Source organism: Oryza brachyantha, chromosome 8 (genome assembly GCF_000231095.2).
Source record: "Oryza brachyantha chromosome 8, ObraRS2, whole genome shotgun sequence".
Classification (NCBI taxonomy): domain Eukaryota; kingdom Viridiplantae; phylum Streptophyta; class Magnoliopsida; order Poales; family Poaceae; genus Oryza; species Oryza brachyantha.
The window spans coordinates 5,979,262-5,995,355 of record NC_023170.2 but is presented as its reverse complement, the minus strand read 5'-3'; the positions used below and the strand labels follow the sequence as shown (position 1 = coordinate 5,995,355).

At 40.3% G+C, this 16,094-nt stretch overlaps 1 protein-coding gene across 1 annotated transcript; it reads left to right on the top strand.

Moving 5' to 3' along the window:
• The first annotated feature begins 7,198 nt into the window (after positions 1–7,198).
• LOC102705001 (transmembrane 9 superfamily member 8) lies at positions 7,199–11,003 on the top strand. The gene is made up of 7 exons (XM_006659936.3): positions 7,199–7,474; positions 8,340–8,504; positions 8,589–8,698; positions 8,779–8,887; positions 8,986–9,098; positions 9,200–9,353; positions 9,485–11,003. Exons 1-7 carry the CDS (start codon positions 7,358–7,360, stop codon positions 10,640–10,642), a joined length of 1,926 nt encoding a protein of 641 aa, XP_006659999.2. The 5' UTR covers positions 7,199–7,357; the 3' UTR covers positions 10,643–11,003.
• The last annotated feature ends 5,091 nt before the right edge of the window (positions 11,004–16,094 follow it).

Sequence of the window (16,094 nt, the reverse complement as noted above, 5' to 3'; positions counted from 1 at the left end):
GAGGAGGGGTTTGGATGTGGGTTGGGTTAGGGATGTGTGGAGGAGGGAGGATAAAGCGCATGATGATGGTGCCATTCGGTCTTGTTTTTTCTTCTGGTGTGGCGACTTGCAAATGAACCTGATGTATGTAGGTCTAGCACATCTGGAGTATGGACTTTGTAGCCAATAACGGTAGATAGTGTGACAGGTTTACTGTACAATGCAAGTTCATTAATTCTTATTTCTTTCGTGCCAAACTAATTTCATCTTGTTTAGTTTATACTTAAATAGAAAAGTTAACATACTAACTTGTTCTAAAATATAAGTATTTCTAAATTGTTTAGCATAGATAAAGGAGAGGTTAAAGATTTCTTTTTAGTCACTTCAGTGGCTAATTTTTGAATTTTGAATTGATTAAATTTTCTTTCTAAGAATTTCATTGGCTCCTGAATCGTTGCAATAATTGAAATAATGAGAATCAATACATAAATAATTATATTATAGTACAAAATTTGATTCGTAACATATTTATATTTTGGAACGGTGGGAGTACGAAGTAAACATAACCTTCCAATATAGGATAGATAATAAAAGGTTATTCAGTTAATGAACTAGCAACCATGCATGATCCCCATTGCCATAGTTGTATTTTCCTTGGGCCATCAAAAAGAAGGGAGCCATTGTTAGCGGTGTTATACAATGGGTGGGAGTCAATGTTATGAAATAGAAGGGCTTGACAAGTGAGTAGGAGGGCAATACCGTCGTGCGGCATGTCACTAAAAGGGATGGCAAGTGCCTCTTAAGAGCCACCATTCAAACTAAGATATAAATTAAAATAGGAGTAGGGGATGATGACTAGAGAATTATGGATCTTTGACCAAATTGTCCTAAATTTTTGATTGGAGGCATAACTCTCACCATTTGTGGGAAGAGATAACACATATATGATTTGTACAACCAATCAGACAAAAAATGCTTCATTTAAAAATCTATTAGAATACAACAAACAACATATATTTGTATGGAGACAACATAATTATAGGAATTTCATTGAATGTAGCAGAAGAAAGTACAAGACTATAACCTTGGGAGTCTATAATCATGGAAAGAAAATAGAGCAAACCACTTGTCCAAGGAATGAGTTTGGTTTTCACCCAAAGGATTCCCCCAAGGGGAGGACATGGTGTCTCAACAACGCCGTCAAGAAGGAAAACGACACTACAAAGTGTCATTGTTTACAACCTAGTCGATGCTAGGGAATGTTTTCGCCTAGGGCCTACCTGCCCATGAAGCCACAGGTCCAAACCTCACCAAGCTTACATGGTGCCAAGATGCAAACACTATGGTACCGGTGCCTATCGTCGACAAGCCTCCTTCCATTCAACGACTTCACTACCATGCCTACCATCATTGCTGTAGCTCTCACATGCCCTCATCATCATAGTCTCCTATATCCAGCAGCCAAGCAAGAGCATGGTGGTTTAGTAACCAACGTCGGCACACTCAGCTAGCATTGCAGCTGGCCCAACCGTTGCCCTATAGTCCTCAGTGTTGTGTCGTCCTCTCTTATTTGTCTCCAACAATTGAATGTGAGAAAAGGGATAGAGAGCTACCATCTTCACTGCCACACCTTGATGAATTGTTCCCACCACCTCCATGCAACAGTCGTTGAAACTGCCAACACGTCAGTGACCCTTGTGCTCACTGCTGCCAGAGACCACCACACCATGCCTATTTTCATTGGCCATATCGCTGGTTGTTCACCGTCTTCTTCATCATCACTCTGCCAAGCCACTGTGGTGGCTCCTAAACTGGTTCTGTTGAAGCGATGACAAACAAGCCTATCACCATGATCATCGTTACACCCCTGACCCTCGGTAGCCTTGCGGTTCAAATCTACGAAGATTAGACCACTTCAGCGCATACCTCGAACCACCGTTAGCCTTGGGGCCCGACTCTATGCTAGCGCCCCTCTCAACATACCCATCATTGTCATGCCCCAGCGACCACCACAAGGGAGCCAGATCTGGCCCTGGTGGCACTCGATCTTGCCCGATGGCATCAGATCTTGCACCAGCTCTAGCAGTGGCGATCCTACATACAGTTACCCGGGGTCCGAGCATCCCGGGTAAATTATCTGATTCTTACTAAATTATATCATATTAATTAGTGTGCAAGTATAAAAATTACATAATCCATATGTATTGGACCCCCGATAATTTTTGTTCTGGGTTCACCACTGAGCTCTAGGCCACTCCATCGCACCATCTCCGCTCTAAACTAGCCATATGATCCGACCTCGGGACCTAGGAGAAAGGAATGTCCCGCCGTCACAGTCATTGCAGTGACGCGGTTCCCGGTAGCTTGCTCAAGCGGCGGGGACACATAGGATGGAAGAAAGTTAGGAGGTGGAGGGGTCGCTGCCCGTGTTGCCCTAGCTCTAGGGCAAAATGGGGCCCGAAAAGAAGCTGGCTTCTTTACTAACATATTATTTAGTTCCAAATTCTAACCCAACCAACCAAACTTAACTTCTTTGTTGCACCTCTCAGACCTAGCCAAACCAGCCTAGAAGAATCATATGCAAGGCATGCTGATTTGATCTGATTTGCACTAATGTCAGTAAAGGACTCAAATGATAGTTCAATGAGAAATGAGATGTATGCCAACTCAGACAGAAATTATCAAAAATTAATTTATATTATATTATCTCGTTTAACTGTTAATCATTACCCCTTCAGTTTCCATGTTTTGGACAATAACACGGTCTCCAAAAATATACTGTAGATGTATTTTATTATTATAATTTATAAAAAGTAAATATTTAATGAAAGTCCTATCTTAGATTAATCAATATATTTTGTTTTACTGTTTTCAAACTAAGTATTTTAGAAGTTATTAATAGTGAAAATTCGAGTGGTTTGACTTTAATCTCATCCGAAACAATAACAATTATGGAACCACAGTGAGAATATTAAATCTATAAAAAGTTATATTAAAGTTAAAACATTTTGAAACTATTCTTGAAGACAAATCTAGCCATACATGTTTTAATGTTTAAAATCGAAATATTAAATTAGTCATTGATAGCCAAATTTGAAATGTATGAAATGATTAACGTTATTATTTGTTTCGCGAAACAACGTCACTGTTTGTGACTACAGAGTATACAAAATATTGAGGGCGTATTGTCTAAAAACAAACCAGGGGTATTTAGGGGTGGGAATAGGATAAGGCCCGTGGATTCTTTCACAACACTATTTAATTCTTAAAAAAAATTAGCTCAAAACTTTACATATTATTTTCAACTCGTTTTAAACCCGGTCCTTAAATTTTTTAGGCAAAATAGTTAGATCATTACCGGGGTATTTCTAGCTGTCTTTCCTTAAGCTTAAAAATCGTGAATGCATCCATGCAATATATGTGCCTTTCCGATTGATGTTTAGAGGCTTGACAGGTATGTGTGGATTAGTAGTGTTTAATACTCACTCCAGTTTTTTTTATATAACTCCGCTGGTTTTATGTTTATGTATAATCATTTGTCTTATTAAAAAACTTTTATGAAATATACAAAAGTTATGTTTTAAGTCTATTTAATAATAAGTTAATCATAATAAAATAATAAAATAATTATATATTTTTTAAATAAGACGATGATGAAATATAAGGATGATATTAAATAAAACACGAAGGGAGTATTAGTTTCCGGCATGCTCCCGCGAAGTGGAGGCAGGTGGTTGATGATCGAAAACACATGCACATCTTCAAAGAAAATGAAAACGGAGCGACTCAATTACACCCGCATTGTGGGTGTGACTTATTTACTACTCTATCCGTTATATTATAAATCACTTTAAGTTTATCATATGTTAAACCATTTAAAGATGGATCGGATGTAGAAAAAGTATAAAAACCTTTCTAACACAAATAAATATACTATAAAAGTATATTTAATGATGGATTTGATAAAACTAATATGATATTATTGATGGTAGCATACTTTTATATATTATCTAAATACATGTGCTTTGCTACAGATATTTATGAGTTATACATGTGCTATTATTAATGTTTAGAACAGATCAATTGTGAGGGTTTTTATAATAATTCAGCCATACAGTTGTGTTTGCATAATAAATCTACATTTATCGATGAAATAAGGTGAACTAATATACAATATGTTTTGTAGTATTAAAGTACACGAGTAGTCGTAAAAAAATAGTATACAAAATATGGTTGGTAGGTAGGAAACTTTATTATCTCTTATAAGGGTATAAAAACTTGGTTAAACTCAAAGGAAAAACTTTTATTTAATATTGTGTGATGCTTTGGGGGACTTTTACGGTACCTTTTACTATTAGAGATAGTAGTATAGTATAACGCAAATTTCACCGTTGATTACCATGGGTATTTTAGACATTTTTTAGGAAATAACAAGGGAGACATCCTCGTTGATCTATGTGGCGTTGGCCGGCAGAGAAACATCACCTGATAATGTCGACGCGATCATATCGGCCAAGAACTCAATAGCAGGCTTCGGTCCTTTGCTTGTGTATTTTCTTTGATTAATTCATATTAGAGATAGTAGTATAGTATAACGCAAATTTCACCATTGATTACCATGGGTATTTTAGACTTTTTTTAGGAAATAACAAGGGAGACATCCTCGTTGATCTATGTGGCGTTGGCCGGCAGAGAAACATCACTTGGTAATGTCGATGCGATCATACCGGCCAGGAACTCAATAGCAGGCTTCGGTCCTTTGCTTGTGCATTTTCTTTGATTAATTTATAGTAGTACGTGCATGATTCATGCTAGCTACGCATAGTGGATTAATTAAACTTGCAACAGCTGGACAATATGTTAAATTGGTAATTATTCTTGTCAAGTCTAATTTTGCATAGCTTTAAAGTTGTAATAGATGATCTCAAAGTTCTTTGCAGCAATTGTCTAGTAGATTATCGTGTATGTGCTATGTTCCTCTTCATTAGAAACACTTGCGCTGAAGCAAGGTATGTACGTGTAAGCGTGCTGTTGCCTGGCCACACCGGAGGCTGCCATATTTTGAATAGAGAGATTTGGAAACTAATTTCCTGATTTCTATATTTAAAATATATGATTATGTTTATACCTTTTATATTTTTTACCATTCTAGCCCTACGAACTCCCTACTTCCTAACACCTAGGAGGTAGTATAACTTTTATCTCCATCATAAGATTAAACCAAATAAACGATACATATTGATTGGAGGGTACAGTAAAAATTTCCCCTAGCAAAGGGAAGACAATACTTTCTGCTCATAGAAAACGGATAGCATCTTAGATTTCATTCAAATTGGAACTTGCCTAGGGCTATTGGAAAAAAACCAAATGACATGTTTGCAAACGAAAAATAATTTGTGAATAAAAAGTTTACATATGTATTCTTAGCTCTAAAAACCAAGATTAGAAAATAAACTTCAGCGAAAAAACCAAAAATCAACTCCAAGTTTAAAATTAAAAATTAAAAATTTGGCTTATAAGTATAAACAGAAGCGAAAAGACGAGACTCAGGTGGATTTCATAGTCAAAATTTGAAGTATATTTTAGGTGTTTTTTAATGTAGTTTATTATCCAGTCTTGACTTTAGGCCGTTATATATATTTATGTATATATATATATATAATTTTTATTAATAGATTTTTTATTTGTAAAAACGACATTTGTCTTTTTTACCTGAATAAGCTAAACAATCACCCTCAAACTCTCACCCTTTCTCCAGAAGGTGGTGGCATTATTTACCGACGAACAGAGTTCGCACCATTCACAATCTCCTCTCAGCTACTCAATCGTTTTGTTTAGCAAATATTAAAGTTGAGCAAAAGATATCATTTTAGTAATTGAAATGCATTTTGAATGATTTTCTTTCCAATCTTTGATTGATTAGAGAGTCATTGATGTGAATCATGTGATGAAAGTCATGAAAGTCAGCATAGGAACTTTGGAACGGAGGAAGTAATTAACACTCAGCAACAAAACATTGATTCTATGACAGTCAGCTTAGGAATTTTGGAACGGATGAAGTAACACTCAGCAACAACTCCATTGATTCCTTTTAGATAATCTGTTTTTATTTTAACTTTGCTTAAAACTGGTATAACCAATTATTACATGGTTTACATATTGAATGATCGTGAATAGAAAGCATTTTATGACTTGCCAGGAGCAATAGTGCTTCAAACTTCAAAGTCTTCACATCAAGATGTATTGGTACTCTGTTAGTAGTATTATTTTTACAATCTAAGTCAAAGCATGGGAGTGCTTAAGTGGTAAAATAACAAACCCACATGATTGGTAGCATACATAAAATAGTATAAAATAAAATAAATGAACATAGGTGCACCAGACAGTGCTGAGTTGCACAAGCTGGGACCCACCTGTCATCGACACAAGCATCAACCCGGCGGTCCCACCTCCGAGCGCAGTGGAGCATCGCCGATCGCCACCGACAGATCTCATCGCCCCCATTTACCTAATCTCATTCCTCTCCCTCACTGACCAAACGGGCCCCAGAATCATGATGGCCCACACGTCAGTGGCGGAGAACAGCACTTCTCTTCGGGCACAGATCGGCGCGCGCTCCCACCACCGCAGCGACATCACCAACCCATCTTTTTTTTTCTCCCCTCTCTATGTGGCCGCGCACCTAACCGCACCCACTGACGCGTGGGCCCCACCTGCCTGAATTTGGCACGAACGCAAGCAAAGCCCCCCACGTCGTTGCGACGTTCCCTTCCCTGGCCACGGCTTGCTACACCCACCAAGTACACGGCTACCCACACAACACAAAACACACTGACATGTGGGCCCGAGGAATTCCGGGTCCCCATGTCCCCACATGTCAGTCACTCGCAGGTTCCCGCGCGATACGGTTTGTTTCTGCTAAGCGCACCACTGACACGCGGGCCCGCAGGCCATGCCACGTACCGCGAAAAAAAATACCGGTAAAAGGCACATCGTAACGCTACGCGACCGCAAGCAGTTCACCGACGAGAGAGTAAACGAGTCACGGACAGGTGGGTCCATCAAGCCGGCGGTTCAGATGGGACCCAGGCGTCAGTGTGCGTGTTGGAGGGTGGAGGGAGACGCGTGTGCACGGAGCGGACGGGGTTTCGCCATCCTCGTCTCGTCTCGTCGCGGCCACCTCGCGCGCGCGCTCGTCGTCCCTCTCTCTCTCCATTAAAACAGCACCCTCGTCGCAACGGAAAAGCGCAATCTCGTTCGCCCTCGCCGTTCTCTCCCTCACACCTCGTCGTCTCCCTCCCCGAGAGAGAGAGCGCGCGCGCGCGCGGGCTCGAGGTCGAGGGTGCCTCCGCGCGCGGCCTTGCCTAGGCCCTCCCCCATGGCGATGTCGCCGGCAGCGGCGGCGGCGCTGGCCGTCGCCCTCGCCGCGCTCTGCCTCGCGGCACCGGCCGCCGGGTTCTACCTCCCCGGCGTGGCGCCCAACGACTTCGAGAAGGTCCGCCCTTCTGCTCCTTGTCCGCGGTGTCGCTGTTTGGGATCGTGCTCGGGGGTGTCGGATCTGGGGTTTGGGCTCGCCAGATCTGCGGCCGCGCCGTTGCGCCGTCGCGAGATCTGGGTGTCGGTGGTGGCATGGCGTGTATCGGGGGTTCGATTAGGATGCGAGACGCTGCGCCAATTCAGGGAGCCGTTCGGAATGTCCGGAGATCCGGATGCCGATAAAGCCACGCTTAAATCATGTTTTGCGTTCAGGGTCTGCGGTCTGTCGGGACAAGCTAGTTGAATGAAACCGTGCGCGTGGCCACAAGTATTGATCAATGTGCGCCGGGTAGGAAAATGTATTTGTTGGATTGTTGTGCTCAGAAATGCCTGTAAGGTGACACCGTAGTTAGTATGACCTTGTTGAATTTGGATGTTTAATTGCGGTTTTTGGTGACGATAGGTTTGGAAGATATGATTGGTCAATTTTGTCCTGTAAACCTGTAGTGCACGTGAAAAAAAACCCCCCTAGTTCTTGGCAATCCAGGCCGCAACATGTTTTACTATCTATGTTTTAGTTGTTTGCCACCTCCCAAAAAGATCTGTATGGAACTATACTGTTATTTTTTTTACTTGATTTCCTTCCTATATGTGTTAGTTTTGGTAAGCTGTCAACGGTTGACTGTCTTTATAGTAAGAAGTGTTCAATTTTTTTTATTGTTGTTCCGTGGGACTCTTGCTTAATACTGTTGACGTAGTGTTGAGGAATGAGGTCTATGAACAAGTCAAGTTAACAGATTATGCGGATTTGTGCTTTCTGTATGCATCAGAATTGCAACTACTAGCCAAACTACTTGCTCTTTCTAACTATGGTGATATTACAGAGAGACCCTCTTCCAGTGAAAGTCAACAAATTGACATCAATCAAGACCCAGCTTCCCTACTCTTATTATTCTCTCCCGTTCTGCAAGCCGGATAATATAGTTGACAGTGCTGAAAATCTTGGTGAAGTTCTTCGTGGAGATCGTATCGAGAACTCCCCATACACAGTTTGTTTCTCGCCATTGTGTTTTCTTTTCTCATTTCTTGATTCATTGGTCCTTGTTTAATATTTCAACTTTTACTGTTTCCAGTTTGAAATGAGAGAGCCTCAGATGTGTCAAATAGTCTGCAAGATTTCTGTAGGGGAGAAAGAAGCGAAGGTTCTCAAGGAAAAGATTGAAGATGAGTACCGTGTGAACATGTAAGCTAGTAACTTGGTATTTTGATTATAAGAGCTTACTAGTGCATATCAAATGTTCTAATCATTCATTCTCTCAACAGGATTCTTGACAACCTACCTCTAGTTGTTCCTATTCAAAGAATGGATCAGGAAGGTGCTTATTTCTATCAACATGGCTTCCATGTTGGAGCCAAAGGACAATATGCAGGGGTAAGTGCAACTATGTCTATGATTATTGTCAAATGCTATGAAAATGCAAAGTTCTTATACCATGCATTTTTCCCCCTTTGTTTCGTTGTTCTTTTCAGAGCAAGGATGAAAAGAGCTTCATCCACAACCATCTGTCATTTACTGTGAAGTATCACAGGGATGCCCAAAGGGATGTTTCTAGAATAGTTGCCTTTGAAGTAAAACCTTACAGGTATGCTGCTTGCGATCTGTAAAACAAGTAGGCTTTTGAAGCATTTGAATGTTGACAGTCCTTGCTGTTAATTTTGAACTAAAAACTATGACATGCTGCAGTGTTAAACATGAATATGAAGGACAGTGGAATGACAAGAAGACCCGCCTGACCACTTGTGATCCTCATGCAAAACGTATAATTACATCATCTGATTCTCCTCAGGAGGTTGAAGTTGGCAAAGACATAATATTTACCTATGATGTGGATTTCAAGGTGAGATTTATGTGCACCTTTCTTGATGCATCTGCCTAATGGAATGATTACAGTAACTAGTGTGAACTAGATGGAGTGTGGATATTTTGTTATCATCTATATATAGTTTTGACTATTCTGTCAATTTGCAGGAGAGTGATATCAAGTGGGCATCTCGCTGGGATACCTATCTACTGATGACAGATGATCAAATCCATTGGTTTTCCATTGTGAATTCCCTCATGATTGTCCTCTTCCTTTCTGGAATGGTTGCAATGATTATGCTCCGTACCCTTTACCGGGATATCTCCAAGTATAACCAGCTTGAGACTCAGGAAGAAGCCCAAGAAGAAACAGGATGGAAGCTTGTCCATGGTGATGTTTTTAGGCCTCCATCAAACTCTGACTGGCTCTGTGTTTATGTTGGTACTGGAGTCCAGTTCTTTGGCATGCTACTTGTCACTATGGTCTTTGCAGTCCTTGGGTTCCTTTCTCCATCAAACAGGGGTGGGCTTATGACAGCTATGCTCTTGCTTTGGGTTTTCATGGGTTTGCTTGCTGGCTATTCTTCTTCACGTCTTTACAAGTTGTTCAAGGGTGCAGAATGGAAGAACATTGCTTTGAGGACAGCCTTCACTTTCCCTGGCAGTGTATTTACTATTTTCTTCTTCTTGAATGCTCTTATATGGGGCCAGAAGTCTTCAGGTGCAGTTCCATTCACCACAATGTTTGCCCTTGTCCTCCTTTGGTTCGGTATCTCAGTGCCACTAGTATTTGTTGGGAGTTTCCTTGGCTTCAAGAAGCCTGCAATGGAAGATCCTGTGAAAACCAACAAGATACCCAGGCAGATACCTGAGCAGGCCTGGTACATGAACCCAATCTTCTCTATTCTAATCGGAGGGATCCTTCCCTTTGGGGCTGTGTTCATTGAACTCTTCTTTATCCTGACCTCCATCTGGCTGCACCAGTTCTACTACATCTTTGGGTTCCTCTTTCTCGTATTCCTGATCCTGATCGTAACCTGTGCCGAGATCTCGATTGTACTCTGCTACTTCCAGCTGTGCAGCGAGGACTATCTCTGGTGGTGGAGGTCATACTTGACATCAGGATCTTCTGCTATCTACCTGTTCTTGTATGCAACCTTCTATTTCTTCACAAAGCTGGAGATCACAAAGTTTGTGTCAGCTGTTCTGTACTTCGGTTACATGCTCATCGCCTCATATGCCTTCTTTGCCTTGACTGGTACGATTGGATTCTACGCATGCTTCCTGTTCACTAGGCTGATCTACTCTTCTGTCAAGATTGAGTAAAGAGAGCTGTCTTCAAATTCATTGTTGCCATGGCAAGTACTGATCCTGCGGACAATCAATGTCCTCCAAGCTTTGTTGCCTGTGGCCTCAGTTTTGAGTTTTCAAAGCTGGTAGTTAAAGATGAACTGGCGATTTGTTATCCCATGATTCAGGTATCATAGCTAGCTCAGTGATTTTTGTTTCATTTTCTTTTACCTTCTCTTTTTTGGATTTAGCCCTTGGAACACGGCCTATCAAGTGGTTGTTGCAGAGTTAATTGTATACGAATGCTGAGTAATCTCATTTCTCCTCATGCCAGAATGTTATGTACTTGTTGACCTACAATGCGACTTCCATTAAATATATTACTGCAGTGGAAAAATATCAACTTCCTATGGTCCCTTTTTAGTTATTGCCATTTAACTTCTGATATATGAAAGCCTGGGGTTGGGTATGAATTAGGCTACCATATTCTGTGTGCCATGCTGCTATTGATGAATAGATCGCCTGAAATGTCTTGGGGGAAAAGAAGCCAGACTTTCTCGTAAGCCCCTTCTTTTTAGCTAAATGGAGGTACAAGTTATTCTTGCTACGTTTATTGAAGTTCAATTTCTCCAAAATCTTTCTATGGCAGTACTGCTTTAACGAATTTTTTCAAGTCATTTGTCCACTTTATAGTCTATAATATAATTAATCCATGTATCCGGCTATCGAGTTAAATGAGCTGATTAACTCATCTGACGGGCCTGCAAATAGGCCGGGCGTTGAGGCCCACTTAATGAGAATCTCTGTTGTAATTATATATTGTTTTTCATGAGTGAGCGAAACATAAAACTACTATCATTGATGCTATTGAGTGAAAAGGCTCATGGGCGAACACTCTTGTGCTCGTTAAACTGCACGAATACTTCATATATATACAATACAAACTATGCATATACAGATTTTAAATGTACAAACTTTATTTTTTAGTTTATATTCTTTATAGATATTATTTTCCAAGATATTTTTCTATGTATAAATTTTCTACATTAAATTTTTAGTTTAAAGATAAAACTTTATAAATACAAACAGACTAAATTATATAAAAATGTATATACAAAATTTGTTATATATGGCTTTTGGCAGTTGGCACATAATAGGTGTCCCAATCATACTTCTCACAATCCATTTGCCAAGCGACACTAGAGTGGTGAGTGGAGCTTGTGCGTGCGTTATTTATGTAATCGTAAAATTAAAGAAATTTATTAGTAGGACGACATGTGAAACCTATTTTCCAAGAATCATGTACAACTAGCTTAATTAACCCACAAACCATTGTACATATTATCAATTTTATATTATATGATTTGTTGGCCCTCCTTAAATTTATATACATGCTATTGAATGTGCACATATCACCTCAACATCGTCTACCTCTTATACATATTAAATACGAGCCGTAAAAAAATGATAAAGGAAACCTTTGCAATCAACTTCTGGTGGTCTGGAACTCTGGCTAAATCCTCCCCAATATCAGATGATTTCGTTGCAACAATGAAAGAAAAGGTGAACACTATATTAAACCCTTCAACTTGAATGTTAATGTTCAGATAATTTCACCATGATGTATAGAACCGTACCTTTATTTTTTTTTTCTTATCCAGCGAATCTGTGCTTAGAGTTTAGACCTGCTTAAGGTGATTGTCAAACAACATATTTGTAAACAAAAAATAATTTTTAAATAAAACTTTTACATATGTATTCTTAGCCATCTAAAGCAAAAGATGAAAAATAAACTTTGATAAAATAACCGCAAACCAATCCCAAATTTAAGTTAAAAATTCAAATTTTGATTTATAAGTATAAGCGAAAGTGAAAAGATGTACATCTACACGGGTGACGATGGCGACGCAAGCCCGAAGGCCCTGAACTGGTGATCTACGTTAGACCAAGCTGTCAAATTTAATTTCCCCAAGAAAAATAAAAGTTTGTCACACCAATCCCCCATTGACATCGACAAGCAAGGATCCAGAGCAGGGGTCACCTTGCGGTTGAGTGCTAGATTCTGACCCCTAGCAGTATGACATATTTAGTCAAATTTCACAAGTTTTGATCAAGTTTTTGATTAAATTTTACTGCTTCAAATTTGAATTCTGAAAAGCCATTTGCAATTTCACTCGGAATTTACTTTCTTCCCATGTCGGAACCTTCAAGTTTCGCAGTTTTTGTTGACAACGTAAACCTTGATGCACACTATACAACGAGAAAGATAAATAAATCACAAATCCAACACATTTTCTATGACTGGCTGACTGCCTAAAGGACAATTTCAATAATAAAAGCAACTTTCTGTTTAGCTATGGATGCACGCAGTAATTTAAAGGGGAGTGTCTAAATTTCGAGCACCCGAAACTTTACAGAAATTTCCATCTCTTTTATCCCTTTGTTCTCATTTCTTCCTTTTCTCTCACCAAGGTCAAACAACAAATTAACAAAATTAATCATATCCAGCCATAACCTGAAACTCATTGTAGACTCGATCACAAAATTGCCAACTTAGGATCAAGATGCTGACTAGAGGGGTGTTAAACAGATGATTCCAAAAACTAATTGCACTTCAATAAAACTAATTTGGTTCAAGTAACTACATTAAAGTATGTTTTGCACTCTTAGGGTAATAATGGCTGGAGCAATATTTATTAAGAGAATATTTTGCACAATTTAAAGAAGGCAAGAGACAAGTAATTTCTTACCCAATGTTTAAAAACTCGTCGATTTTATACTCCCTTTATTAGGGCATGAGCCATGGCTATTATGAGCTAACTCTCTCCATTCCCACGTGAGCAAATATAATGACATAGAGGAAAAAGAAGTAAGGAAAGAGAAAAAGGTTTGTTATGCATGACAATGACTTAGAGTTGAGTCTTAGCATTTGTTTAAAGAAATTTTGTTGCATAGGGTAGATTAAAAGGAAAGAAGAGTAATAAAAAATATTTTGTTGTATTAATAAAGAAACCATACCCGACTTTACTTTCTACGTACGCTTATAGAATAAGTTAGCATTGCTGACGTGGATGAGGTAAGAGTCCATACTAGTCTCTACCTTTGAATATGCCCTTAAGGTGCCCAACTTCATCGTTCTAACTAATATACATCTATACCTCTTTGTTAAGAGATGGGTAATATGATACTGACTCCAAACACATCTACATAAGCCTAAATCATTATGGTTGTTCTTCCTCCGCTTTAGAGGTGGTGAACAGTTCATTAGGCCTCCTCCATGATCACCTAGGTTAGATCACCGTACAACTCCGCAAAGCCATTTACGAGTACATAACCTCAAAGCTTAAAAGTATCAATCCAAGATTGAGGATGATAAAGTGCCACACTAGCTCTAGCAACAATGCAATGCACTTGTTTTGACTCAATTGGTTCTTAAACATCCACAAGAATGACTATGTGCTAGCTCAAAGTGGTGTGCAAGTCAATTCTCTAGGGTGCCAAAAGAGACTTCTTACTATAGAGGAGGAGGTATAATATCCCCAAAGCCTCAAACAAGCCATTGGGGGAGAAATCCCCCAACTCTCAAGCTAGTTGGACCTTTCATATCATGACTAGACTCACCAATTAGACCTTTCATAAGGGGCTAGCTAGAATGGCCTCGCTTGCAATTAGACCATGATTTTCTTGGTCTGACTGACCTCGGCTTTGATGGCTCTGTATTGTTGAGCTTGCATCTATCCATTTGTTATGGATAGCTTCAATCAAGTCGAGCTCGACTCAATCAGACTACCTCAGATCTGACCATCATTCACCAGTCAGTGTCTCTAGGCACGACTGAAGGGCCCGGTTTGACAGGCAACAAGCCCACAGTTAGACTGTCTTAGGAACCAGAAATAGATAGGGACATGTCCAAATATGCAACAAACCAAACGGCGCAAGATCATCACCTCACCAATGTTCTTACCATTCTTGGTAGTAGTCACAGCTAGAAAACAAAACATAGATTAAATGATCACATCAAAACACCTTGATCAAAGAATTAGCCAAATTTACATCATCATTGATGCTTTAGCTTCGTGCCAACAATTTCAATCCATGGTAACAATTGTTGGCATCCTGTCATATGGACCTAACTCGATTTATTTCTCTCAAATAAAATAGTTAATCCACAACTAGTGATTATTATTAGTTACCAAAACTAAACATGTTGCTAGATGGTTAAGTTGGTTGGGACCTTGGTGGTAAGTAAAGTCACCATCGACACAGCCGAGCCACTGCCATCCACACCTTAGCAGTCGTTGATGTAGTAAAGCCACCGAACAGCAGAACTCCCCCACTATAATCACCATCGCCAAGTTGCAACCTTTGTGGTGACCATCATCCGCTGAGCTGAAGCCCTTGCCACTGAGGCTACTGCCATCCGATCTAGTGCACCCAATCGCTGCAGCCACAAGATTCAGAGGTCTTGAGGCCCACCGCCATCATCTTTCTCCTACTGCTCACTGAAATCCTACCTTCTCCACCTATGTCTCCCCTCTCCTTTACAATAGCCACTATCATTTTTCTTGGAGAGCGGCCACCATATCGAGCGGTCCAAAGTGCCTCATCCTTGGATCTGTAACCCCTGAGCACTAACATGCTAGATTCACTGCCTCCACCAGTGGCACCCCTCCCTTCCACCGCCATTGCCACCTTTTCTCACGAAGTGTTGCTCGCCTTTATCTTAGAGCTTTGATTGGTGAGGACATATAGGGGAGAGGTAAGGGGAATGAGAGACTCCATAAAGGGAGTTGTTTTGCTGCATACTTATTTCCTTCTCCCAAGTTACATGTAGGGGTGGTCATTTGGTTAGAATGAAGAATTTGGTCCCTGCCTTTGGTTTTATGGAAAATGTTAGTCATCTAGAAGTGAAGATCATATGGTCCATAAAAAATAGTGAAGAATGAGCAATTCAACCTCGGATCTCGATCATGACCGAAGTTTAGATGATCTAAAAGAGTCATACAAATCACCAAAATAATTTAGATCAAAAAATCATACAAATAAAAAACACATAAAAGACACCATTGCCATCTCCTCTCTTCATGGTCGTCGGTGAAAGGCCAAAGCACGAAGCACCTCCCATCATCATTGTTGTCATTGTCGGGTGGAGGAGGCGCCCTAAGGGGAGATGCATGCTTAAGGTTTGGGGAGTAGGACGGTGGCGCGGGTTCGAAATTTGGGGACTCCATTGGTGTACCGCATTGACTATCGAGAGGTGGGGAAGTAGGAGTCGATGGCTGAGTGCAGGAGCACGCCAAGGAGGACAGGACTGCAGTGGCATATAAGCGAAGGTGGAGGTAAAGGTGGTGGTGATACACGGTTTCAGGAGGAGGAGGCAACAGTGCACGGCTCTAAGGAGTTTGGAGGTGCTAGGAGTGAGCGGAGGCTTGAGGCAGGTTACTTGGGCTTATTGGGCCTAATTATGCAAAAGTTCAATCTATTCCTA